General features: G+C 67.4%; 4 protein-coding genes across 4 annotated transcripts; 3 read left to right on the plus strand and 1 right to left on the minus strand.

The window, feature by feature from the left end:
* Positions 1 to 164: 164 nt before the first annotated feature.
* Positions 165 to 2,255, plus strand: LOC136996572 (calphotin-like; the record flags this gene model as incomplete). The annotated part of the gene is made up of 3 exons (XM_067317468.1): positions 165 to 260; positions 679 to 756; positions 1,317 to 2,255. Coding segments are annotated over 3 exons (959 nt in total), but the record flags the coding sequence as incomplete, so codon positions are not given.
* A 2,886-nt stretch (positions 2,256 to 5,141) lies between these two features.
* TMEM107 (transmembrane protein 107) lies at positions 5,142 to 9,892 on the plus strand. Its single transcript, XM_067317467.1, has 6 exons — positions 5,142 to 5,220; positions 5,688 to 5,780; positions 6,360 to 6,427; positions 7,359 to 7,459; positions 9,414 to 9,510; positions 9,613 to 9,892. Exons 2-6 carry the CDS (start codon positions 5,694 to 5,696, stop codon positions 9,680 to 9,682), a joined length of 423 nt encoding a protein of 140 aa, XP_067173568.1. The 5' UTR covers positions 5,142 to 5,220; positions 5,688 to 5,693; the 3' UTR covers positions 9,683 to 9,892.
* LOC136996570 (salivary acidic proline-rich phosphoprotein 1/2-like) lies at positions 7,505 to 8,883 on the plus strand (the record flags this gene model as incomplete). Its single annotated transcript, XM_067317465.1, is given in 3 exon segments — positions 7,505 to 7,608; positions 7,965 to 8,514; positions 8,863 to 8,883. Coding segments are annotated over 3 exon segments (675 nt in total), but the record flags the coding sequence as incomplete, so codon positions are not given.
* Positions 9,893 to 11,659: 1,767 nt separating the features above from the next.
* Positions 11,660 to 21,685, minus strand: LOC106487682 (retinal guanylyl cyclase 1-like). The gene is made up of 12 exons (XM_067317469.1): positions 21,392 to 21,685; positions 20,536 to 20,691; positions 19,561 to 19,708; positions 18,313 to 18,461; positions 17,380 to 17,543; positions 16,811 to 17,003; positions 16,171 to 16,345; positions 15,301 to 15,399; positions 14,301 to 14,395; positions 12,983 to 13,068; positions 12,625 to 12,729; positions 11,660 to 11,894 (listed from the first exon to the last, which is right to left on the minus strand). The coding sequence occupies exons 1-12, from the start codon at positions 21,683 to 21,685 to the stop codon at positions 11,726 to 11,728; spliced, it is 1,833 nt and encodes a 610-aa protein (XP_067173570.1). The 3' UTR covers positions 11,660 to 11,725.
* Positions 21,686 to 21,972: the final 287 nt, after the last annotated feature.

The following is a 21,972-nucleotide window of genomic DNA, read 5'->3' on the forward strand; positions in this document are numbered from 1 at the left end:
TCCCAGTTCAGCCCAGTTCAACCCCAGTCTGGCCTGGTTCATCCCCAGCCCGGTTTGGTTCGGCTCGGTTGTGCCCCGGCCCGGCCCGGCTCTGAATCCCGCCTTCCCTCCTGCCCCCGGCTCTGTCCCTCTCCCTCCTCCTCCTCCTCCTCCCTCCCGGGCAGCTCCTGAAGCCGCTCATGGAAAAACGCCGCCGCGACCGCATGAACCGCAGCCTGGACCGGCTCCGGCTGCTGCTGCTCGCCGCCACTCGCGACGAGGTGAGGCTCTATCGCGACTATCGCGGCCCTATCGCGACTATCGCGGCGCTATCGCGGCGCTATCGCGGCCCCCCTGCCATTAGCGCCTCGTTATCCCGCTTGTCGCTTCTCCTGTAGCCTTTTTCAGTGCTAAGCTGCAGTTTTCTGGCCATTATCGCCCCCCAGCGGCACTATCGCGGTACTACCGCAGCTCTATCGCGGCTTGGTTGCCGTTAGCGCCTCGTTATCGCGGCTTGGTTGCCATTAGCGCCTCGTTATCCCGCCTGTCGCCTCCCCTTTAGGCTTTTTCACTGCCGCACCGCGGCTTTGTGGCCATTATCGCCCCCCCCCGCGGGACTATCGCGGCACTATCGCGGCTGTCGCGGTGTTACATGTGTCCCCCCCGCCTCTCTCTCGCTTCCCCCCGACCCCCACCCAGCGCCTCCGAAACCCAAGGTGGAGAAGGCTGAGATCCTGCAGAAGACAGTGCAGTTCCTGCGGGCGCAGCCCCCCTCAGGTCCGTGCCTCGGTTTCCCCCCGCCCTGCCCGCACCCAGCACCCCATGGGCTTCTCGGGTGGCTCCCGTGGGGTTGTGCGGGGGCCGCATCCTGCCCTGCTCCCCCGTGGGGCACCCAGGACCCTGGTGGGGCTTCTTGGGCGGCTCCTATGGGGCTGTGGAGGGGCCACATCCTGCCCTGCACCCCCATGGGGCACCCAAGACCCAGGTGGGGCTTCTTGGGTGGCTGCTATGGGGCTGTGCAGGGGCCACATCCTGCCCCACACCCCCGTGGGGCACCCAGGACCCCATGGGGCTTCTCAGGTGGCCGCTATGGGGTTGTGCAGGGGCCGCATCCTGCTCCGCACCCCCGTGGGGCACCCAGGACCCAGGTGGGGCTTCTTGGGTGGCTGCTATGGGGTTGTGCAGGGGCCACATCCTGCCCCGCACCCCCATGGGGCACCCAGGACCCCGTGGGGCTTCCCGGGTGGCCGCTGCGGGGGGTGACGCGGGGTGGCGGGGCCGGGCGGGGGGCCGGGGGGGGGCGGCGCGGGCCCTCACGGTGTCTCTCTCCGCCACAGAGCCCTCGGCGACGGCGGAGCTGTTCCTGCGGCGCTACCGCAGCGGCTACCGGAATGCCTGGCCCGCGCCGCCCGCTTCCTCCAGGCCGCCGGCCCCACGGACGCCGGCCCCACGGACGCCCCCCGGCCCCCCCGCTCATCCCCGGGCCGCTCCGGACTGGCCCCGCCCCCGCCGCGGGCCGGCTCCGCCTGTCCCGTCTCCCCCGGTTACCCCGCTTACGGGCCCGGTTACCCCGGTTACGGGCCTACGCTGGGGCCTAGGCCCAGGCCCGAGGGCGGCCCCGGGTGCGGCAACGGCCCCCGTTGCCCCGGAGACGGCCCCCATTGCCCTGGCGACAACCCCCGGCGCCCTGGCGATGGCCTTGGTTGCCCCGGAGACGACCCCGCTTGCCCCGGTTACCGCGGTCACAGGCCTGCTCTGGGGTCTACTCACAGGCCTGACAGCCGCAATGGCCCCCGTTGCCCCGGCGATGGCGCCGGTTGCCCTGGAGACGGCCCTGGTTACCCCGGCAACAACCCCCGGTGCCCTAGAGACAGCCCCGGTTGCCCTGGAGATGGCCCTGCTTGCCCCGGTTACCATGGTTACAGGCCTGGTCTCGGGCTTGCTCGCAGGCCTGACAACGGCTATGGCCCCCGTTGCCCCGGTGATGGCTCCGGTTGCCCCGGCGATGGCCCCCGGTGCTCCGGAGACAGCCCCGGTTACCCTGGAGACAGCCCGGGTTGCCCCGGCGACAGCCCCAGTTACCACGGTACCGGCCTGCTCTCGGGCCTACTCACAGGCCTGACAGCGGTGACGGCCCCAGTTGCCCTGGTGACGGCCTCGGTTGCCCCGGCGATGACCCCGGTTGTCCTGGCGACAGCCCTGGTTGCCATGGAAATGGCCCCTTGTGCCCCGGTTGCCATGGTTACGGGCCTGGTCTGGGGCCTGGTCTGGGGCCTAGTCTGGGGCCTAGTCTGGGGCCTAGTCTGGGGCCTAGTCTGAGGCCTAGTTTCGGGCCTAGTCTCGGGCCTAGTCTCGGGCCCAACCATGGCGTCGGCCATGACACCCGCGTCGGCCATGACACCCGCGTCGGCCATGGCCCCGCCCCACGAGGACTCAGGGCGCCGGTGCTCCAAGGGGGGCCGGGCCGGGGCTGGGGGGCTGCCGGGGCCGCCCCGGCACGTCTGGAGACCCTGGCCATGACCCCCCGGGCGCCTGGGGAGGGGGGGCGGGGTGAGGGGGGCGGGGGGTGGGGCCACGGGGGGGGCAGGGGTCCTGGGGGAGGGGCTTCAACTGGTCTACTGGGAGAGCTGGGAATTTGAACTGGTCTACTGGGAGAAAGGCCCTTTTTGACTGGTATGCTGGAAGAACTGGGAATTTGAACTGGTCTACTGGGAGAATAGGCCCTTTTAAACTGGTATACTGGGAGAAAGGTGAATTTGAACTGGTCTACTGGGAGAATGGGCCCTTTTTTACTGGTCTACTGGGAGAACTGGAATTTGAACTGGTCTACTGGGAGAATGGCCTTTTTAAACTGGTCTACTAGAAAAACGGGCCCTTTTTTACTGGTATACTGGGAGAAAGGTGAATTTGAACTGGTCTACTGGGAGAACAGGATATTTGAACTGGTATACTGGGAGGAAGGCAGCTTTTAACTGGTCTACTGGGCGGACGGGGGGTTTAACTGGTGTACTGGGAGGACCAAACTTCACTACTGGTATACTGGGAGAACAGGAGGGTTTTAACCGGCAGACTGGAGGAAGGCCCCTTTTCACCGGCATACTGGAGGACACGGCTTTCCGACTGGGATACTGGGACGGTGGCGGCTGTACTGGGCGTGAGGCGCTTTTTCCCTGGTGTACTGGGAGGAAGGTGGGTTTTTGACTGGTCTACTGGAAAACGGCGTTTGCTTTTGCTGGTATACTGGGAGAAGTCGTTTTTTAACTGGTATACTGGGAGGCAGGTGGTTTTAACTGGTATACTGGGAGAAGGGGGGGCTTTTGCTAGTATACTGGGAAGAAGGGGCTTATTCACTGGTATACTGGGAGGATGGCAGTTTTTAACTGGTATACTGGGAGGATGAAGGTTTTTTTACTGGTATACTGGGAAAAAGGGTTTTGTTACTGGTATGCTGGGAGGAAGGAGGGTTTTTTACTGGTATACTGGAGGAAGGCTTTTTTTTTACTGGTATACTGGAAGGAAGGCTTTTTTTTACTGGTATACTGGGAGGAAGGAGGGGTTTTTACTGGTATACTGGGAGGACGAGGGATTTCCCGCCCCGGAGCTGCCCCTATTTCACCCCAGCCCCGGCGTTAATTCAAATTTCCCAAATTGAGGGTTTCTGCCCCAAAATGCTGCCCAGGTCCCGGAGGCTCCTTCCTCCCTGAGGGGAATCCAGTCCTGGCTGGGAACTGGAGAACTGGGAAGGGCTCGGGGAGGGGGGGGAGGATGATCGTGGGGGCGGCTCGGGGCTCCCAGGTTGCTTTTGGGGTGAATAAAGGGAATTTTGGGGCTCCGGTAACACTTTTCCCCCTGCTACAGGCGAAGCCTTGGGGGCCCGGCCAGCCCTGGCTGCAAAATTGGGGGGGAAAAGGGGTGGGAAAAGGGGTGGGGGGGGAAATAGCTTTTTTTTGGTTATTATCACTTTTTTTTGACCCCCTTTCCTGTAATTTGTATCCTCTGCTCCCTTTTTTTTCCTGGATTTCTGGGGGAAAAACCCACAATTTAAATACAGAATTTGAGGCATCCTGGTGGTGCCTGGCTCCTTCGGGCGTCGGCAGGGGACCCTATAGGAGACCCCGCAGCATCCCCCCCCCGGTCACCTATGGACTCCCCGGCGCAGCCCTATATGACAACAAGGGTCCCTATAGGGCAGGGTGTGCCTGGTCCCTATGGGGGGGTCCCTATGGGTGGGGTCCCTATAGGTTGGGGTGTACCCCTATGGGGGGGTCTCTATAGGGTGGGCTGTGCCTGGTCCCTATGGGGGGGGGGTCCCTATGGGGGTCCATATAGGACAAGGTGTCCAGGGTTCCTATGGGGCAGTCCATATAGGGCAGGCCAGGTGGGTCCCTATAGGGGATCCCTATGGGGGGGGTCCCTATAGGGCAGGGGGGGCCCTATGGAGGGTCTGTATGGGGGGGGGCCCTATAGGGCAAGGTGTGTAGGGTCCCTATGGGGGGTGATTCCTATGGGGGGGGGTTTCTATAGGGCAGTGTGTGCTAGGTCCCTATGAGGGGGGGTCCCTAGGGGAGGCCCCTATAGGGCAAGGTGCCTGGGGTCCTTATGGGGCAGTCCATATGGGTGTGCAGGTCCCTAGAGACGTTCCTCCCCCCCCCCAGAGGGTCCCTATGGGGGGCCCCTATAGGGCAGGTGTGCAGAGTCCCTGTGGGGTGGGTCTTCATGGGGGGGGGATACCTATGGGGCAGGGGGGTCCCTATGGGGGTTCCTATGGGGGTTCCTATGGGGCAGGGGGGCCCTAAGGGGGTCCCTGTGGGAGGTGCACGTCACACTCACACTCGCGCCTACCTCTCGCCCCGCCCCTCGCCCCGCCCCTCGCCCCTTGCTGCTGCCGCTCTCGCCCCGCCCCTCGCCCCGCCCCTCGCCCTGCTCCTCACTGCTGCCGCTCTCGCCCCCGCCCCTCGCCCCGCCCTCGCCCTGTTCCTCGCCCCGCCCCTTTCCCCACCCTCGCCCCACCCCTAGCCCCTGCCGCTCTCGCCCCGCCCCTCGCCCCGCCCCTCGCCCTGCTCCTCGCCCTGCTCCTCACTGCTGCTGCTCTCGCCCCGCCCCTCTCGCCCCGCCCCTCGCCCCGCCCCTCGCCGCCGCGCAGGCGCAGGCGCTGGCGGCCCCCCCCGGGGGCGGGGCTCGCGCCGTTGCCCCGGCGACGCGAGGCCTAGCGCGGCCGTGGAGCCTGCGGCGCCTGCAGGGGTGCGCGGGGCCGGGGGCTGGGGGGGGGGGGGTCGCGGGGGGGGGGTCAGGCCTTGGGGGGGGCGCGGGGGGGCTGGGGGGGTCCTGTGGGGAGGGGGCAGGGCTTGGGGGGGGACCATGGGCCTGGGGGGGGCCCTGGGGGGGGGAACAAGAGCCTGGGGGGGCCCCTGGGGGGGACAATGGCCTGGGGGGTCACTGGGGGGGGACAAGAGCCTGGGGGGGGGCCCTGGGGGGGGCCTGGGGGGGTTCCCAAAGGCTGGGGGGGGGCCCTGGGGGGGGGACAAGAGCCTGGGGGTGTCACTGGGGAGGGGGACAAGCCCTGGGGGGGGTCCGGGGGGTTCCCAAAGGCTGGGGGGGGGCCCTGGGGGTGGGGGAGGGTTTCGGGGGTGCCCCACGGTGGGGGAGGGGAGCCGGGGGGGGGGTCACCGTCCCCACGTGACCCTCTGTGCCCCCCCCACCCCCGCCAGGCCCCGATGGCGTCGCTGGGGGTCCTGGTGCCGGCCCGGTTCCTGGCCCTCACGGCCCATCTCGTCGCCGTCCTCACCATCCTCTGGGCCCGGGTGAGCACACGCCACGCACACGCCACGCACACGCCACGCACACGCCAAGGACACGCCTCGTCATGCCAAGAACACGCTAAGGACACACCACGCGCATGCCTCGGCGCGCCACACGCACGCCTGGACACACCACACACACCTCACACATGCCAAGAACACGCCAAGCACGTGCCACACGCACGCCTTGGCACGCCACAGACCTCGCACACGCCACGCACACGCCAAGCGCACGCCTCATCCCGCCACGCACACGCGTGGGCACGCCGCACACACACGCCTCGTCACACGCCTCGCCATGCCACCCGCGCCACCACGCGTGTCCCTGAACACGCCAGGCGCACACCCGGACGCCTGGGCCCCCCCGGGGGGGGTGAAGGGGGGGTTGGGGGGCGGCTCCCGGACGCCTGGGCCCTTCGGGGGGGGGGAGGGGGGGGTGGGGTTGAGGGGGCTCCCGGACGCCTGGGCCCCTGGGGGGGGTGAAGGGGGGGTTGGGGGGGGGTCCCGGACGCCTGGGCCCCCCCGGGGGGGTCGAGGGGGGGTTGGGGCGGCCTCCCGGACGCCTGGGCCCCCCCCCCCCAGGAGCCCCACGTCCTGGCTTCGCTGCCGCTGGAGTTCGCGCCGGAGGAGTACGCCCGGGCGGACACCGAGTGAGACCCCCCCCTCCCCCCCCCCCACCGCGTGGGGGCACCCACGGGACCCCCCCCCTCCGTGGGAACCCAACCCCCCCCCCCCGTGGGGACTGGGACCCTCCCTGGGACCCCAAAACACCCCCCCCCCGGGGACCCCCGACACCCCCCCCCCGGGGGCACCCATGGGATCCCGGCCCCCCCCCGTGGGGACCCTGACCCCCCCCCCCCCGCCCCCCGGGGACTGTCACCCTCCTTGGGACCCCAATGCCCCCCCCCCGCCCCGGGACACTGACCCCCCCCCCCCCGGGGCACCCGTGGGACCCCCCCCAGCATGTCCCCCCCCATCACCCCTGCATCCCCCCCACCGTCCCCTCCCGTGTCCCCCTGCCACCCCCCTCAGGGCCCCCCCCGGGTCCCCCACGTCCCCCCCCGGCCCCCCCGTGTCCCCCCTCCTGTGTCCCCCCCCATGTCCCCCATGACCCCCCCCGTGGTCCCCCCCCCCCAGGCTGCTGCTGGCGCTGGAGCTCGGCGGCTCCTTCCCGGGGGGGTCCCCACGTCCTGCCCCCCCCCACGTGTCCCCCCCCCGTGTCCCCCCCCCGTGACCCCCCCACGTCCCCCCGTGTCCCCCCAGGCTGCTGGTGGCGCTGGGGACGACGGTGGCGCTGCTGGCGCTGGAGCTCGGCGGCTCCTTCCCCGGGGGGGTCCCCACGTCCTGCCCCCCCACCCACGTGTCCCCCCCCCGTGTCCCCCCCCGTGTCCCCCCCACGTGACCCCCCCGTGTCCCCCCCAGGCTGCTGGTGGTGCTGGGGACGACGGTGGCGCTGCTGGCGCTGGAGCTCGGCGGCTCCTTCCCCGGGGGGGTCCCCACGTCCTGCCCCCCCCCCCCCCGTGCCCCCCCCCGTGTCCCCCCCCCGTGACCCCCCCACGTCCCCCCGTGTCCCCCCCCCAGGCTGCTGGTGGCGCTGGGGACGACGGTGGCGCTGCTGGCGCTGGAGCTCGGCGGCTTCTTCGCCGGCGTCTCCATGTTCCACCCGCCCCAGGCCCTGCTCTGTATCCTGCCGCCGCGCCCCCCCCCCAAACCGCGGGGACACCCCAAAAACGGGGACACCCCCGAACCGGGACACCCCAAAACCGGGACACCCCCAAACCGGGACACCCCCCAACCGGGACACCCCCCAACCGGGGACACCCCAAACCCAGGGGACACCCTGAACCCAGGGACACCCAAAACCCAGGGACACCCCCAAAACCTAGGACACCCCCAAACCGAGGACACCCCCTGAACCGGGCACCCCCAAACCCAGGGACACCCCCGAACTGTGACACCCTCCAACCGGGACACCCCAAAACCAGGGACACCCCCGAACTGGGCACCCCCAAAACCCAGGGACACCCCCGAACTGGGCACCCCCAAAACCGGGACAACCCCGAACCCAGGGACACCCCAAAACCAGGGACACTCTGAACCCAGGGACACCCCCAAACCGGGACACCCCAAAACCAGGGACACCCCGAACCCACGGGACACCCTGAACCCAGGGACACCCCAAAACAGGGGACACCCCCAAACTGGGGACACCCCCGAACCGGGACACCCCAAACAGGGACACCGCGAAACAGGGGACACCCCTGAACCGTGCACCCCCAAAACCGGGACACCCCAAAACCCAGGGACACCCCTGAACACAGGACACCCCCGAACCGGGACACCCCAAAACCCAGGGACACTCCAAAAACAGGGACACCCTGAACCCAGGGACACCCCAAAAACGGAGACACCCCCGAACTGGCACCCCCAAAGCCAAGACACCCCAAAAATGGGGACACCCCAAAACCAGGGACACCCCCGAGCCCAGGGACACCCCCAACCAGGACACCCCCAAACCGGGGCACCCCCCAACTGGGGACACCCCTGAACACAGGGCACCCCAAAACTGGGACACCCCCAAAACCAGGGCACCCCTGAAGCTGGGGACACCCCAAAACCTGGGGGCACCCAGAAAACAGGGACACCCCGAAACCTGGGCTTTCCAGCCTGTTCCCAGGGATCTGAGGGGGGCAGATTTTTGGGGTCCCTCCTAGGGATTTGGGGGGCTCTGGGGGGGGCGTGGGGGGTCCCACCACATTCCCCGGGATTTGGGGGGGATTTTGGGGGGTCCCTGCCTGCTCCCAGCGATTTGGGGGGGCTTTCGGGGTCCTTCCCAGGAATTTGGGGGTCCCTGGGAGGGGTTTTGGGGGGGTCCCTGGCCTCTCCCAGCATTTTACCGGGGCTTTTGGGGGGGTCCCCACCACATTCCCAGCAATTTGGGGGGGATTTGGGGGGGTCCCAGCCCGACCCCAGGGATCGGGGGGGATTTTAGGTCCCTCCTAGGGTTTTGGGGGGGGTCCCTGGCCTCTCCCAGGGATTTGGGGGACCCTGGAAGTGGTTTTGGGGGGTTCCTGGTCTCTCCCAGGGATTTGGGGGGGGCTTTTAGGGGGGATCCCAGCCTGATCCCAGGGATTTGGGGCTTTTGGGGTCCCTCCCAGGGATTTGGGCTTTTTTGGGGGGGGGTCCCAGCCTGATCCCAGGGATTTGGGGGGGGTCCATGGCCTCTCCCAGGGATTTTAGGGGGGATTTTGGGGGGTCCCAACCACATTCCCAGGGATTTGGGGAGGGTTTGGGGGGGGCTTTAGGGGGGTCCCAGCCTGATCCCAGACATTTGGGGCTTTTGGGGTCCCTCCCAGGGATTTTGGGGGGATTTTGGGGGGTCCCCGCCTGATCCCAGGAGTTTGGGGGACCCTGGAAGAGGTTTTGGGGGGATCCCTGGCCTCTCCCAGGGATTTGGGGGAGGGGGGGGAGCTTTTGGGGTCCCTCCCAGGGATTTGGGGGGGGGGCTCTGGGTATCCCTCCCCCCCCAACTTTTGGGGGGTCCTTCCCCCCCCCTCCCCAGCCAGATTTTTGGGGGGGGGGGTCGGGGGGGGGCCCCCCAAAAACGGCCGCGTTTTCCCCGACGGCCCCGGCCAGCGGCGACGGCTCACGGCGGCGCCACCTTGGCCCTCGGCTTCTTCCTCTTCGAGCGCTGGGGCTGCGGCGCCTACTGGGGCGTCCTGGGCGCCGGCAGGTGGGTGCCGGCTTTCGGGGGGCCCCCCTGCACCCCAAAACCTGCCCCCGCACCCCAAACCCCCCCCGATACCCCCCTTCTTGTGTGTCCTCCCGCCCGCAGCGTCCTCCCGGCCGCCACCGAGCTCCTGCTGCTGGTCGTCGTCTTGGGGTGCAAGAGGAAAAGGCTGTGACGCCCCGGAAAGGAGCCCGACGGCACCCCGAAACCGCTGGATCCCCCCCGAAAAGGGACCCGGATGGGACCCCCGAAACCTCTGGGACGCCCCGAAGAGGATCTGGACCCCAAAACCGCTGGGATCCCCCCGAAAAGGGACCCGGATGGGACCCCGAAACTGCTGGGATCCCCCCCGAAAGGACCCAGATGGGACCCCGAAACCGCTGGGATGCCCTGAAAAGGGTCTGGACCCCGAAACCGCTGGGATCCCCCCCGAAAGGGACCCGGATGGGACCCCGAAACCTCTGGACGCCCCAAAAAGGATCTGGACCCCGGAACTGCTGTGATCCCCCCAAAAGGACCCGGATGGGACCCCGAAACTGCTGGGACGCCCCGAAGAGGATCTGGACCCCAAAACTGCTGTGATCCCCCCCAAAAAGGGACCCAGATGGAGCCCCGAAACCGCTGGGACGCCCCAAAAAGGATCTGGACCCCGGAACTGCTGTGATCCCCCAAAAGGACCAAGGACCCAGATGGGACCCGAAACTGCTGGATGCTCCAGAAAGGATCTGGACCCTGAAACTGCTGTGATCCCCCCCAAAAAGGACCCAGATGGGACCCTGAAACTGCTGGGACGCCCCGAAGAGGATCTGGACCCGAAACCGCTGTGATCCCCCCAAAAAGGATGTGGACCCCCCAAAACACTGGGACACCCTGAAAGGACCCGGATGGGACCCCAAAACTGGTGCGACACCCCAAAAGGACCTGGACCCTAAAACTGGTCTGATCCCCCCCAAAAAGGATGTGGACCCCGAAACCTCTGGGACACCCCAAAAAGGACCCAGACCCCAAACCACATGTCCCCTAGGTGCAAGAACAAGATGGCCGCCTTGGCACGCCCCTTTAAGAGGAAACGCGTTTTTGTCCACGGACAAATAATCCTTGGTGGGGGTGGGGTGGGGGCCCAGACCATCCCTTTAAGCTGAGATTTTTCATCTACAGACAAATATTCTGGAGGGTCATGACAAGATGGCTGACGCAATCATCCCTTTAAGAACAGTTTATTGGGGGTGGGTGGGGGGGACACAAAATGGCGGGTTGGGGGGGGGGAAACGACGACGACACCCCCCCGCCCCTTTAAACGCAGAGCGAGGTACCGACATCGCGCCTAAAAAAAGCCAGCAGCCAGCCGTCCCTTTAAGATGCGCCCTTGGCCCCGCCTGGGGTCAGGGGTCATCCAACATGGCCGCCCCCACCCCTTGAAGAGCCCTGGGCCCCTCCTGGGAGCACCCGTCCCTTTAAGAAGCTGCCCCCCCCACCGCCCCTTTAAGTCTCCTCCTTTTTTTGCCCCCCAGCCCCGTCACCATCCCTTTAAGACCGGTTTTCTGTCTACAGACAACTATTGGCTCTGTGGGCAGGTCCTCGCTCCTTTAAGAGCCTTTTTTTTGTCGGCAGACAAATACTCCCCATTGGACCATGCAGTCCCGCCCCTTTAAGAGTATTTTGCCTCCCTGGACAAAAAAACCTGTGTCCACCCCTCCCCCAGCTGCCGGTTCTGCCCCTTAAGAAGGGGGAAATCCCTTTAAGGGGGGATTTTTTGACTGCCAGATGGATTTTTTTCCCCCCCCCGTGGGGGAGAGGCTGGAGGGCCCCTCTGTGTCCCATCATGCCCCTGGGCCGAGGGCTGCCTTCCCATGATGCCCTGGTGGAGGTGAAGCACAGGCCCAGGCTGACCCGGCTCCCATCATGCCCTGGGGCCAGCAGCAGCCGCAGCAGGTCCGGAGGTCAGCCAGCGTCCCATGATGCAGCGGGCTCGTTGGCCGAAGTCCCACAATGCCCTGGGGCACACGCTGGGCCGCCACTCTGGGCCTGCCCTTCTCTCTCTATGGTGGTGAGGGAGCCAGGAGGGGGGACCATAGAGTGGGGGGGGGGGCAGGGGGAGGTGCAGAGTGGCTCTGCAGAGGGGTCACTCTAGCTGCAGCTCAGCAGTCTCTATGCTCACAGTGGGGGGCCACCAAGCAGGGTTCCATGGAGGTGCAGAGTGGCTCTGGCAAGGGGCCCTCTAGCCCCACCTCTGTGGTCTGGAGGACTTCAAGCCCTCTGTGCTGGAGATGTGCTCTGTGACCATGGAGAAGGGCCACACACAGGCACAGAGTGGCTCTATGGAGGTCACCCTGGGACAGGTCTCTATGGTCTGGAGGACTCCAAATCCTGGCAGCTCTGGCTGGCCCCTGTGAACCATAGAGAGCAAGGCATCATGAAGGCACAGAGTGTCTCTGGGGGCTGTTCTAGCCCCATCTCGATGGTCTGGAGGACTCTACAGAGGCTGGGAGGCATGGGCAAACCATAGAGAAGTGGGTAGGGTGCTAGAGTGGCACCAGCCCTTCAGGCCTGCCTTTGGCTGGCTCTATAGCCAGGAGGGACCAACCACCCCCCATAAGGAGGCGGGGCCTGCTCCATGCATATTAATGAGATGCAAATACCCCCAGGCCAGGGTAGGGGGAGTCCCAAAGTGGCCAGGATTGGCTCAGCCAGGCAGGGGGCGGAGCCTGGCCAGAAGGGGTGGGGGCCTGTGGGGAGTGGGTGTGGTCTGGTGGGAGTGGGTGGAGCTTGCTCAAGCCAGGCAGGGCCTGGATGGAGTGGGAGGGGCCAGGCAGGAGTGGGAGGGGCTTTGGTGGAATGGATGTGTCCCGGAGATGTGGGCATGGCCTGGCAAGCCCAGCCAGAGGGGGGAGGGGACTGACTCATGTGGGCGTGTCCAGGAGGAGTGGGCGTGGGCTGGATTGTGTGGGCGTGGCCAGAAGGGGGCTGGGGGAGTGGGTGGAGCTAGAGAGGAGCTGCCAGGGGGTTGGGGAGGGCGAGTCCAGACCGGCCTGGGTGGGGCCTGGGTGATGTGGGTGGGGCCTGAGTGACGTGGGCGGGGCCCGCAGGGGGGCGGGGCCCGCAAGGGGGCGGGCTCACCTCAGCCCGCGGCTATTTTGGGCACCTGCCCTGGCCGGGCCTTCTCCAGCTTGCGGCGCCGCTCCGGGCGGGATCTCGTCCAGGCTGATGCCGTGGTTGCTGGCGCTGGGGACAGCAGGGACCCAGAAGTCCGGAAGGGACCCAGGCATCCGGGAGGGTCCCACGCGTCCGGGAGGGACCCAGGCGTCCGGGGACCCCTATTCCCTCCCCGCCAACCCCCAGGGGACCCAGGCGTCCGGGCGTCATATCCTCCCCCAAGGGGACCCAAGTGTCCTGCTGCTCCCTCCAGGGGCCCAGGCGTCCGGGCGCCCCCCACCCACCCCCTCACCCAGCCCAGGGGCCCAGGCGTCCGGCTCACCCGGGCAGCAGGTCCGGGGGGGTGGGGATGGGCTTGGTGAAGCCCTCCCGGCCCACGAGCCAGTACGTGTCCTCCACGCCTTTGCCCTGTGCCGGGACGAGAAACGTCAGCCCCGGGGGGGCAATAAGAGGGGGCAGGGGGGCAATAAAAGGATCAGGAGGGGCAAGAAGGGGGGTAAGAGGGGCAATAAGTGGGGTAGGAGGGGAAGGAAGGGGATCGGGGGCAATAAGGGGGGCAATAAGGGGTAGAGGGGCAATAAGGGGGGTAAGAGGGGCAATAAAAGGATCAGGAGGGGCAGTAAGAGGGGCAATAAGCGGGTAGGAGGGGCAGGAAGGGATCAGGGGCAATAAGGGGGGCAATAAGGGGGCAGAGGCACAATAAGGGGATCAGGAGGGGCAATAAGGGGGGTAAGAGGGGCAATAAGCAGGATAAGAGGGCAGAAGGGGATCAGGGGCAATAAGGGGGCAATAAGGAGGCAGAGGGCAATAAGGGGATCAGGAGGGGCAATAAGGGGGGTAAGAGGGGCAGAAAGGGGTCGGGGGACAATAAGAGGTTAATGGGGGGGCAATAAGGAGTTGGGGAACAGTTGGGGGGCAGCTGGGGGCAGTTGGAGGCAGCTGGGGACAGCTGGGGGTAGTTGGGGACAGTCGGGGGCAGTTGGGGATTAGCTGGGGGCCAGTTGGGGACAGTCGGGACAGCTGGGGCAGTTAGGGACAGTCGGGGGCAGTTGGGGGCAGTTAGGGACAGTCGGGGGCAGTTGGGGCAGTTAGGGTCAGTCAGGGGCAGTTGGGATAGCTGGGGGCAGTTGGGGACAGTCGGGGGCAGCTGGAGGCAGCTGGGGACAGTTGAGGAGCAGTCGGGGGGCAGTTGGGGAGCAGTCCAGGGGGGCAGTTGGGGGCAGTTGGAGGCAGCTGGGTACAGTCGGGGGGCAGTTGGGACAGCTGGGGTCAGTTAGGGACAGTTGGGGGCAGTTGGGGGACAGCTGGGGGCAGTTGGGGACAGTCGAGGCAGCTGGGGGCAGCTGGGGACAGTCAGGGGGCAGCTGGGGACAATCAAGGGCAGTTGGGGACAGTCGGGGACAGCTGGGGCAGCTGGGGACAGTCAGGGGGCAGCTGGGGACAATCAAGGGCAGTTGGGGAAGGGGACAGTCGGGGACAGCTGGGGGCAGCTGGGGACAATCAAGGGCAGTCGGGGGCAGTTGGAGGCAGCTGGGGACAGTCAGGGGACAGCTGGGGACAGTCGGGGCAGCTGGGGACAATTGAGGGCAGTTGGGGGCAGCTGGGGGCAGTCGGGGGCAGCTGGGGACGGTCGGGGGCACCTTGAGCTCCGTCTTGCCCCGGGTCTCGACCTTGAAGCCCTCCTTGAGCGCGCGGAGGATGGTGACGGTGCGGACGCTCACGTGGATGCGGTAGGCTGCCGCGGGCCGTCAGCGTGGGCACCCGGGGACACCCGGTCCCCCGGGTCCCCCCTGGGTCCCCCTGGATCTCCTCGTGTCCCTCCGGATCTCCCCAGGTCCTCCCGGGTCCCCCCGCATCTCTCCATGTCCCTCCGGATCTTCCCGGGTCCCCCTAGGTTCTCCCGGGAACTTCCAGGACCTCCCAGGTCACCCCGTGGCCTCCTGGGTCACCCCGTGGCCTCCCAGATCCTCCTGGGTCCTCCCATGTCATCCTGGGTCACCCCGTGGCCTCCCAGATCCTCCTGGCTCCTCCCATGTCATCCTGGGTCACCCCATGGCCTTCCAGATCCTCCTGGGTCCTCCCATGTCACCTTGGGTCACCCTGCGGCCTCTTGTGTCACCCCGGGTCTTCCCAGGTCCTCTCGGGTCACCCTGTGTCACCCAGTGTCCTCCTGTGTCCTCCTGGGTGCTCCCATGTCCCCCTGCTGCCCCCTTTGTCCTACCACGTCCCTCCATGTCCTCACATGTCCCCCATGTCCCCTAGGTCCTCCTGTGTCCCATGTCCTCCATGTCCCCCATGTCCCGTGTCAGCCCCATGGCCCCTCTTGTCACCCCTGTGTCCCCCCATGTCCCCTGCGACCTCCCCTGTGTCCCCCCATGTCCCCTGCGACCTCCCCCGTGTCCCCCCATGTCCCCCTGCATGTCCCCCAACGTGTCCCCCCGTGCCGCCCCGTGTCCCCGCATCCCACCGCGTCTCCACCCGTCCCACCCGCGTCCCACGTCCCCGAATCCCCCCCACAACTGGCTGGGGGGGACGCGTGCGCGTGCGGGGGGCGCACACGTGTGTGCAGGGAGGGGACACGCACACGCGTGCGCGGGGGGGACACACACACACACGCGTGCGCGCGCCGCCGGGACTCACGCAGGCCGGTGGACTCCATGCGGGAGGCCGTGTTGACGGTGTCGCCGAAGAGGCAGTAGCGCGGCATGGTGAGGCCCACGACGCCGGCCACGCAGGGCCCTGCGGGGTTGGGGGCGGGGCTCCGAGGTGGGCGGGGCCACCTAGGGGTGTGGCCACCGAGGGGGAGGAGCCGGTAGGGGGCAGGGCCAGGAGGGGGTGAGGGGGCAGTGCGGCTGAAGAGCGTTGGCCAAGTTGAGCGTTGGCCGAGGGGTGAGGTGGCCCGGGCGGGGCGGGACCGAGAAGGGGCGGGGCCAGAGCTGGGTGTGACCCCCCCGAATAGGTGTGGCCATGAAGGGGTGGGGCCACTTAGGGGGCGTGGCCATGAGGGGCTGTTGGGGGACCACGGCCATAGAGCATTGGTCAAGTTGGGTGTTGGCCAAGGGGTGATGTGGCCGGGCAGGGTGGGGCCAATAGTGGGCGGGGCAGGGTTTGGGCGTGGTCAACGACAGGTGTGGCCATTATGTGGGCGTGGCCACAAAGGGGGCGTGTCCATGGGCTGGTGGTGGCCAGGATTGGTGCATCTGGGGATTGTGGCCAAAGAGCATCAGCCATGTTGAGTGTTGGCCAAGGGGTGACATAGAGGGGTGGGGCGGGGCCAATATGGGGCGGGGCCAGGACTGGGCTTGGCCACGAGGGGGCGTGGCCTCGAGGGGGCGTGTCAGGGGACCGTGACTGAAGAGCGTCGGCCATCTCGAACGTCAGCCACGTCAAGCGTTGACCGAGTTGAGCGTTGGCCAAGCGGAGGATGCGACCAGGCCCGGCGTGGCCGGAAGGGGGCGTGTCCAAACGTGGGGGGGGAGGGCGTGCCCAGGGGAGGGGGCGTGGCCTTACCGGAGTGGAGGCCGATGCGGATGCGCACGGGCACCTCGGGCATGTGGCGCATCTTGAAGGTGCCGACGGCGCTGAGGATGTCGAGGGACATGTTGGCGATCTCGCCGGCGTGGCGCTTCCCGTTGCGCTTGGGCAGCCCCGAGGCCACCATGTAGGCGTCCCCGATGGTCTCCACCTGCGGAGGGGGGACACGGGCCACGTCGCCGGGGGGGGGTGCTCCCGCCCGCCAGGATCCCATTGGGCCACGGTCCAGGCTGGCCATGACCGAGGGTGGCCACAGCCCTGGTTTGTAGGGGGGACAAGGATGGAGGTGGCCATGGCATGGGCATGTCCCTTGGGGCCACCAGGCAGCTGTGTCACCTTATAGATGGGTCATTAAGGAGCATGGGTCCACCAGCCACGTCTGGTTGGTGGTCACGTCCCATGTTTTTGGGGTGAGGTGGCAAAGCTCCGGCAGGTCCCACAGGGCCACCAGTGCCACAGGGCGGCCAGGTCACCTTACAGATGTCACTAAGGACCACGTGGGCTCCCAACCATGTCCATTTGGTGGCCACGTCCCACGTTTGCAGGGTGAGGTGGCCAAAGCACAGCCACGTCCCATGGGGCCATGGCCACTGGTGCCCCGCGGTGGCCCCGTCACCTTGTAGACGTCATGGGCGCCGATGATGGCGTCAAAGAGGGTGTAGAGGTCGTTGAGGAGGTCGACCACCTCGATGGGCTCGCTCATGGCCGAGATGGTGGTGAAGCCCACGATGTCGCTGAAGTAGAGCGTCACCTCCTCAAAGTACTCGGGCTCCACAGGGGTGCCCATCTTCAGCGCCTCGGCCACCGACCTGCAGTGACACAGGGGGACATCGGGGCTCAGCGGGGACTCCCAGGTGTCCCCGCAAGGCCACCAGTGCTACGGGGTGTCCAGGGGGGTCCCAAGTCTCTCCCCACCACCTCCAAGGGACACTCTCTTGTCCCATGCAGACCTTCAGCCACTGACCAACCACGGCCATGGGGACCACAGGGATGGGGACCAGATCTTGATGCCCCATCTCAGGGGACCTGGATGGGGTCAATGGACCATGGCCAACCTCAACCTGCGCTCCACGGCCATGACTACCCCCTCCTGCCCCATGGACCCACATGGGGTCAATGGACCACGACAAGCCCCAACCTGCCCCCCACGGCCACGGCCACCCTCCTCAGCCCTCAGGGACCCACGGGGGCAGCATCTGGGTGAGGAGCTTGTCGGTCTTCTGCTTCTCGATCTCCAGCTCCTCAGTGCGCTCGCGGATGAGGTCCTCCAGGTTGCTGGAGTACTGCTCCAGCATGCGCAGCATGGAGTCGATGATGTTCGTCTTCCGGCCCTTGTTGATGCTCTTGAACTGCCCCGGGGGCAAGAGGGAGATGGGGTTGGGGGGACGGAACCACTCGGGTGCCCCCCAACCCTTCCCATGCCTCCAGACCTGCTCTGGCCTGGAGAGCTCAGGAGCCGGCCACGTAGGGCCTGGTGTCCATGGGTGAGGCCCATATCAGCCCATAGAGACCATGAGGTAGCCCCATACTCCCATGGGTCAGGTCCATATCACTACGAAGAGACCACGAGGTGGCTCCATATGTCCTGGTGTCCATAGGTGAGGCCCATATCACCCCATAGAGACCACGAGGTGGCCCCATACGCCCTGGTGTCCATGGGTCAGGCCCATATCACCCCATAGAGACCACGAGGTGGCCCCGTACTCCCATGGTTCAGGTCCATATCACCTCCAAGAGCCCACGAGGTGGCTCCATATGTCCTGATGTCCATAGGTGAGGCCCATATCACCCCATAGAGACCATGAGGTGGCCCCATACGCCCCCAAGTCCATGGCTCAGGCCCGTATCACCTCATAGAGACCACGAGGTGGCCCCGTACTCCCATGGTTCAGGTCCATATCACCTCCAAGAGCCCACGAGGTGGCTCCATATGTCCTGATGTCCATAGGTGAGGCCCATATCACCCCATAGAGACCATGAGGTGGCCCCATACGCCCCCAAGTCCATGGCTCAGGCCCGTATCACCTCATAGAGACCACGAGGTGGCCCCATACTCCCATGGTTCAGGTCCATATCACCTCCAAGAGCCCACGAGGTGGCCCCGCACACCTGACCGACCTGGTCAAAGATCTGGTCGATGGTGGGGCGCCGCTCGGGCTGCTCGCTCCAGCACTGCTTCATCAGCTGGATGCACTCGAGGGGCGCCTGGTCCAGCGACACCGAGGGCCGGCACAACGGCGGCGGCTTCTCCACCTTCTGGATGATCTCTGGGGAAACCGAGGCACAGGGGCAGCTGGGGAAGGGCCAGGCCCAGAGAGGGCAGCCGGCCTGTTGGGGGGCTGGGGGTATTTGGGGGGTCCCAGGGGTGGTTGGGAGGTCCTGGGGGTGTCAGTGGGAGGTCCCAGGGGTGGCTGTAGGTCCTAGGGTGGTCTTGGGGTGTTTGAGGGTGTCCTAGGTGTGTCACTAGGGGGTCTCAGGGGTGTTTGGAGGGTCCCAGGGGTGTTTGGGGGGCCCAGGGGGGTCAATGGGGGTCCCAGGGGCAGGCTGACAGGACCAGGGGGCATTTGGTACTGGTGTGACTGGTGTGACCAGTGTTACAGGCATAACTGGTGTTACTGGGAGGCCCGTACTGGTGGGACGGGGAGGCCCATACTGGCATGACTGGCATGACTGGCATGACTGGGAGGCCAGTACCGGCATGACTGGCGTGACTGGGAAGGTCGTACTGGTGTGACTGGTGTGACTGGGAGGCCCGTACTGGTGTGACCAGCATGACTGGGAGGCTGGTACTGGCATGACTGGCATGACTGGGAGGCCAGTACTGGTGCGACTGGGGGCTGTTACTGGGGATACTGGGGACCGTCACTGGCGTGACTGGGAGCCGTCGCCGGGGTGACCGGGCAGCCGTTAGCAAGGGCGGGGCCCTAGGCGCGAGGCCGTTGCTAGGGCGACGGGGCGGGGCCGCGGGCAGGCGCGAGGCCGTTGCCGGCGTGACAGGGCGGCCGTTAGCGAGGGCGAGGCCGTTGCTGGGGTGACCGGGTGGGCGCGAGGCCGTTGCTAGGGCGACGGGGCGGGGCCGCGGGAGGGCGCGAGGCCGTTGCCGGGGTGACCGGGCAGGCGCGAAGCCGTTGCCGGCGTGACAGGGCGGCCGTTAGCGAGGGCGAGGCCGTTGCCGGGGTGACCGGGTGAGGGCGACGGGGCGGGGCCGCGGGCGGGCACGAGGCCGTTGCCGGGGTGACCGGGCTAGGCGCGAAGCCGTTGCCAGGGTGACGGGGCGGCCGTTAGCGAGGGCGAGGCCGTTGCCGGGGTGACGGGGCGGGGCCGCGGGCGGGCACGAGGCCGTTGCCGGGGCGACGGGGGCGGTACCTGCGGCGGCCATGCCGAGGCAGCAGTAGGGGGCGCCGCGGCAGATCACCTCCTGCATGATGATGGCGACGCTGTAGACGTCGCCCCGCGTGGTGCCGCGCCGCTCCAGCGCCGGCTCGCGCAGCAGCTCCGGCGCCGTCCACAGCCGCTCTGGGGGGCGGGGGGCGGGGCCACCATGGGCACGCCCCCGCCGCGGGCAGGCCACGCCCCACTGTGGACTCCCCACCCTCCTGGCCCCGCCCCCTGCCACGGACACGCCCCCTGCCACGCTGAGGCCCCGCCCCCCAAGCCCCTGCCCTTGCCTGTCCCCGAGGCCCCGCCCCCAGCTGGCATAAGCCCCGCCCCTAAGAACCGAATTGGAGGTCACACACACAGCTTGGGCCCTTAGCTCCACCCCCATCCCGGGGCCCCACCCCCTCCCCAGTTTCAGCCCCACCCCCCCACCCCAGCAGCTACACCCAGCTCAGAGGCCCGCCCACACCAGCTCAAGGTCCCACCCCCACCCCAGAGGCCCCACCCCCAGGTGACCCTACCTCAGGAGGCCCCGCCCCCAGCCAAGAGGCCCCGCCCTGAGGTTCCACCCCCAAAACCCCACCCTGCTGCTCCACCCTCCAAAAGCCCCGCCCCTTCTGCAGGCCCCACCCCCTCAGCCCCACCCCAAGGGCCCAGAGGCTCCGCCCCCTGCAGAGACCCCGCCCCCTCCCAGAACCCCCACCCCCAGAGGCCCACCCCCACAAAGACCCCTCCTCCTCAGCAGCCCCGCCCCTCCTGCAGGCCCCGCCCCCTGCCCCACCCCAGCGGCCCTACCTCCCCCCAGCCCTGCTCCCCCAGAGGCCCCGCCCCCTGAAGAGGCCCCACCCCCTGCAGGCCCCACCCCCTGCAGAGGCCCCACCCCCCCCTCCCAGAAGCTCCCGGAGGCCCAACCTCCCCCCCTCCCCCGGAGGCCCCGCCCCCGCCGGGAAGCCCCGCCCTCACCGTGGGGCTGGGGGGGCGGGCCGCCAGCCGCTGGGCCTCGAGCAGCTGGTTGAAGCCGTGGTCGGTGACCTTGAGCACGAAGCGCCCGTCCACCACGCAGTTGCGCGACTTGAGGCGCCCGTGGACCACGTCGCGGTGGTGCAGGTAGCGCACGCCCTGCGCCGGGGCCACCCGTCGGCACCCGCCGGCACCCACGGGGCGCCCGGCCACCCCACGGCCACCCCAGAGTGCCGCCATGGCCACCACCATCATCACCACCACCATGGCCATCATCAACACCACCAAGGCCACCATCACCACCCTGGCCACCATCACCACCCCGGCCATCATCACCACCCTGGCCATCATCACCACCACGGCCATCATCACCACCCTGGCCACCGTCACCACCCTGGCCACCGTCACCACCCTGGCCATCATCACCACCACGGCCATCATCACCACCCTGGCCACCGTCACCACCCTGGCCACCGTCACCACCCCGGCCATCATTGCCACCACGGCCATCATCACCGCCATGGCCACCACCACTACAACCCCCTGAGCACCGCCATGGCCATCACCACCATGGCCACCATGATCATCACCACAGCCACCACCATGGCCACCACCATGGCCACCACCACCACGGCCACCCCCATGGTTACCACCACCACAACCCCCCCTGAGCACCACCATGGCCACCACCACCACCACAACCCCATGAGCACCACCATGGTCACCACCACCAAGGCCACCATGATCATCACCACAGCCACCACCATGGCCACCACCACCACAACCCCCCCTGAGCACCGCCATGGCCACCACCACCACGGCCACCGCCACCTCCCAGCAGACCAGGCTCCTCCATCACCTTGATGAGGTCGAGGAGGAGGGAGGACTTGAACATCCAGTCAAGCTTCATGTCCTCGTTGCGCAGCAGGTCCTCGAGGCTGCCGCGGGAGCAGTGCTCCGAGACGATGGCGAAGATGCCGCAGTCGTGGAAGAAGCCCAGGAAGAGGTTGACGTTCTCGTGGCGCAGGTCCCGCAGCTGCCGCGGCGAGAGGGCGCGTGGGCCGGGGCCCCGCCACGTCCCCCCAGGCCTGGCATTGCCACCGTGGCCTGGCGGTGTCCCCACCCCATGGCCTGGCATTGCCACCACGGCCATGTGACCTGGTGGTGTCCCCACCCCATGGCTTGACATTGCCCATTGCCACCATGGCCACGTGGCCTGGCATTGTCCCCACTGTGGCCTGGCATTGCCACCAAAGCCACGTGGCCTGGTGGTGTCCCCAGCTGGGCCTGACGCTGTCCCCCATGGCCTGGCATTGCCACCAAAGCCACGTGGCCTGGTGGTGTCCTCACCATGGTCTGTCATTGTCCCCCAAGGCCTGGCATTGCCACCATGGCCACGTGGCCTGGCGTTGTCCCCACTGTGGCCTGGCATTGCCACCA

Source organism: Apteryx mantelli, unplaced genomic scaffold (genome assembly GCF_036417845.1).
Source record: "Apteryx mantelli isolate bAptMan1 unplaced genomic scaffold, bAptMan1.hap1 HAP1_SCAFFOLD_416, whole genome shotgun sequence".
Taxonomy (NCBI): Eukaryota; Metazoa; Chordata; class Aves; order Apterygiformes; family Apterygidae; genus Apteryx; species Apteryx mantelli.

Excerpts from the sequence above, each read along its gene's own strand:
- TMEM107 (XM_067317467.1), top strand. The coding sequence starts at position 5,694 with ATGGCGTCGCTGGGGGTCCTGGTGCCGGCCCGGTTCCTGGCCCTCACG. Across the intron at positions 6,428-7,358 it reads TACGCCCGGGCGGACACCGA|GCTGCTGGTGGCGCTGGGGA; the intron begins GTGAGACCCCCC and ends TCCCCCCCCCAG. Across the intron at positions 9,511-9,612 it reads GGCGTCCTGGGCGCCGGCAG|CGTCCTCCCGGCCGCCACCG; the intron begins GTGGGTGCCGGC and ends TCCCGCCCGCAG.
- LOC106487682 (XM_067317469.1), bottom strand. The coding sequence starts at position 21,685 with ATGGCCGTGGTGGCAATGCCAGGCCATGGGGTGGGGACACCGCCAGGC. Across the intron at positions 19,709-20,535 it reads CCCGCCCCCCCAGCCCCACG|CGGCTGTGGACGGCGCCGGA; the intron begins GTGAGGGCGGGG and ends CGCCCCCCAGAG. Across the intron at positions 13,069-14,300 it reads GGGGCAAGACGGAGCTCAAG|GGCAAAGGCGTGGAGGACAC; the intron begins GTGCCCCCGACC and ends GTCCCGGCACAG.